The 2,379-nt window shown below is 34.0% G+C and overlaps 1 protein-coding gene across 1 annotated transcript; it reads right to left on the bottom strand.

Moving 5' to 3' along the window:
• Positions 1 to 612: 612 nt before the first annotated feature.
• Positions 613 to 2,029, bottom strand: LOC134270875 (uncharacterized). Its single transcript, XM_062753124.1, has 2 exons — positions 1,388 to 2,029; positions 613 to 834 (listed from the first exon to the last, which is right to left on the bottom strand). Exons 1-2 carry the CDS (start codon positions 1,922 to 1,924, stop codon positions 613 to 615), a joined length of 759 nt encoding a protein of 252 aa, XP_062609108.1. The 5' UTR covers positions 1,925 to 2,029.
• Between the last annotated feature and the right edge of the window lie 350 nt (positions 2,030 to 2,379).

The following is a 2,379-nucleotide window of genomic DNA, read 5'->3' as shown; positions in this document are numbered from 1 at the left end:
AACGGCTTTTAAAAGAAGTTATTGACAAAAAAGTTGTTGCAACAAGAATATAAGCAATCCTTTTTGAACTCAACGTTTCGTAAGTTCTATGGTCTATACAATCTAATTGTCGGCAAAATGAATTTATCAATACGTCAAATGCTGACTGTTGTTTTCATACTTATTGTTCGGCTATTTTATACGCATTGAATGACGACAGATTTTTCCGTAATTTCCTGATCATGATAAGGAGCACACGGCGGGTGTGACCGGTCAGCAGGGGATGGTCACTCCGCCACGGCACCTGATCTAACCTCTGATGTTTTGGAGGTCCGTGTTTGCTCAGCTCCAATTTTGGATTGTTTAATGGACTGTTGAGTTTGCATACTGTTCGTTACACCTCTACATTTCATTGATATAAAAAAAAACAAATAGCAATTTCTTTCGAGAGGTTAAGAATTGAAACTGCAAAAGGAAATTCATTTTTTGCTGTATACTGAAATGCCTTTCACATAAAAAAAAAAACGATTTTCTTATTGCGTTAAAACAAAATAACTATTGCTATATTAAGCGGAAAACTTTGTTACAGTACTGAAATTTTTAACAGTACTCAGATAACAATAAACAAAAAAATCATTTTATATTTTTTGCATACACCTCACATAAACTCCACTCTAAGATGTCATGCTTTGCCATGAATAAAAGCAATTCTCCACATTCAAGGACACTTTTGCATTTGCAGTTGTAGACACATTTTGTTAAATTTCCTTCCGAACTAATGTCTTCAAACGTCAGATTACAAAATTCCACTTCTCCTTGAAATCCACTTTTAGAGCTCTCTGTGGGAAAGGATACCTACGGAGTTCCAAAAACTTTATTTATGATTAACATTACTGAGCAGTTTCATTGTTAATTTCTATATTAAATGATAGATATTACTCGAAATTGATGAAATTTTGGGGAAAAGGTAAGAATAAATAATGCTTCATAATAAACTGAATGTACTTCTTAGCATGCTTACTTTTTCTGATACAGTCCAGATATCACATAAAAATTATATAACACATAATGTTTAGAATTGACATAAGATTCAGACATTAAAACGGTACAGGTACCCATAAGAATTAAATATCACATAAGGTACTGATGTCACATGAGGCTAAGATATAACATAAGATTAAGATATCATATAAGGTTCAAGTATAACATAAGGTTCAGATATCATATAAGGTTCAGATATCACATAATGTTCAGATATAACTCAAGGTTCAAATATCAGATGATGTTGAAGTATTTGATGAGGTTTTCTCAAGAAGGGTTTATAAATTTGCCAAACAGTATACATTTACATGGAATCAACTGAGATGATATCCTAAACATAAGGGATGAGAACACCATAAATTCATACCTGTAGAACTCTTTCCCCCTGCGGCCGACAAGATATATGTACTCCTATAACTGTAATGTTGTGTTCAGTAGAAGAAATGTTGAGCCATGAAGTCTTCATCTTCACCCAGAATAATGGCGGAATTTCGCCCTGGACTGGTAACTTTAAACAAGTGGTCTCATTTCCGTCAAGCATGTTATTAAACATTGATAACACATCGCCCCTCTTGTCATGAAATATTTCAGGTTTGCTAATTGTGAAATTAATCTTCGAAATAGACTTGTCAGTTACATGTACTGCAGAAAAGACGTATGTTTCTCCAAATCTAGCTCTTCCTGGATCAATTCGTAAACAAACAATTAGACTTACACTTCTTGAATTTTCGTGTGCAAAAGAGTTGATGTAGGACAGTGTTATAAAAGCTAGATTTTGAACGGGTGAACCTCCAGTCTTGTTGTAGGTCACAGTTAGTGAATTACATTTACATGGAAACCAGGAATCAATGTTGCTGAAGGCGACGTTCTCGATGACGAGTGCAGTGTCACTTTTACCTGTCATCTCATATGTAGAGATATTCAGACCCACGGTACCGGAAGTTCCTTGAGGGGTAAATATCTTTAATATCAGAGACGTATTGCCCGACGGTGATACGCCATGATTAGAGGTTCCGCTCACTTTCCTGAAAACATAGTACCGGTATGCAATTAATTATTTTATTTATTATTTACAAAAAATGAAAATTATGTTATGAGAGACTTTGATGAAAAGTACCAATGGCGAATGCAGATGAAGAGCAGGCCTGCCCGGGTAGATATAGAGATTGTAGAGTTGATAATTATCTTATTTAAATGTGTAACAAATAGAAAGAATAGGATGGACTTCAAACCTAAAATTCCTGTCTTTTAATTATTTCCTAAATAAAAGTTTGCCTCATTATATTCAATTCAATTTATAGTGACACATTTCTATCCCTACATGCAACATAAAACATAATAAATAAGACCTGCAAATTA

This window comes from Saccostrea cucullata, unplaced genomic scaffold, assembly GCF_032062105.1.
Source record: "Saccostrea cucullata isolate Sc308-1 unplaced genomic scaffold, CSIRO_AGI_Scuc_v1 ctg1003, whole genome shotgun sequence".
NCBI lineage: Eukaryota > Metazoa > Mollusca > Bivalvia > Ostreida > Ostreidae > Saccostrea > Saccostrea cuccullata.
The sequence above is the reverse complement of the archived record's forward strand: the minus strand, read 5'-3'. Positions and strand labels throughout refer to the sequence as shown.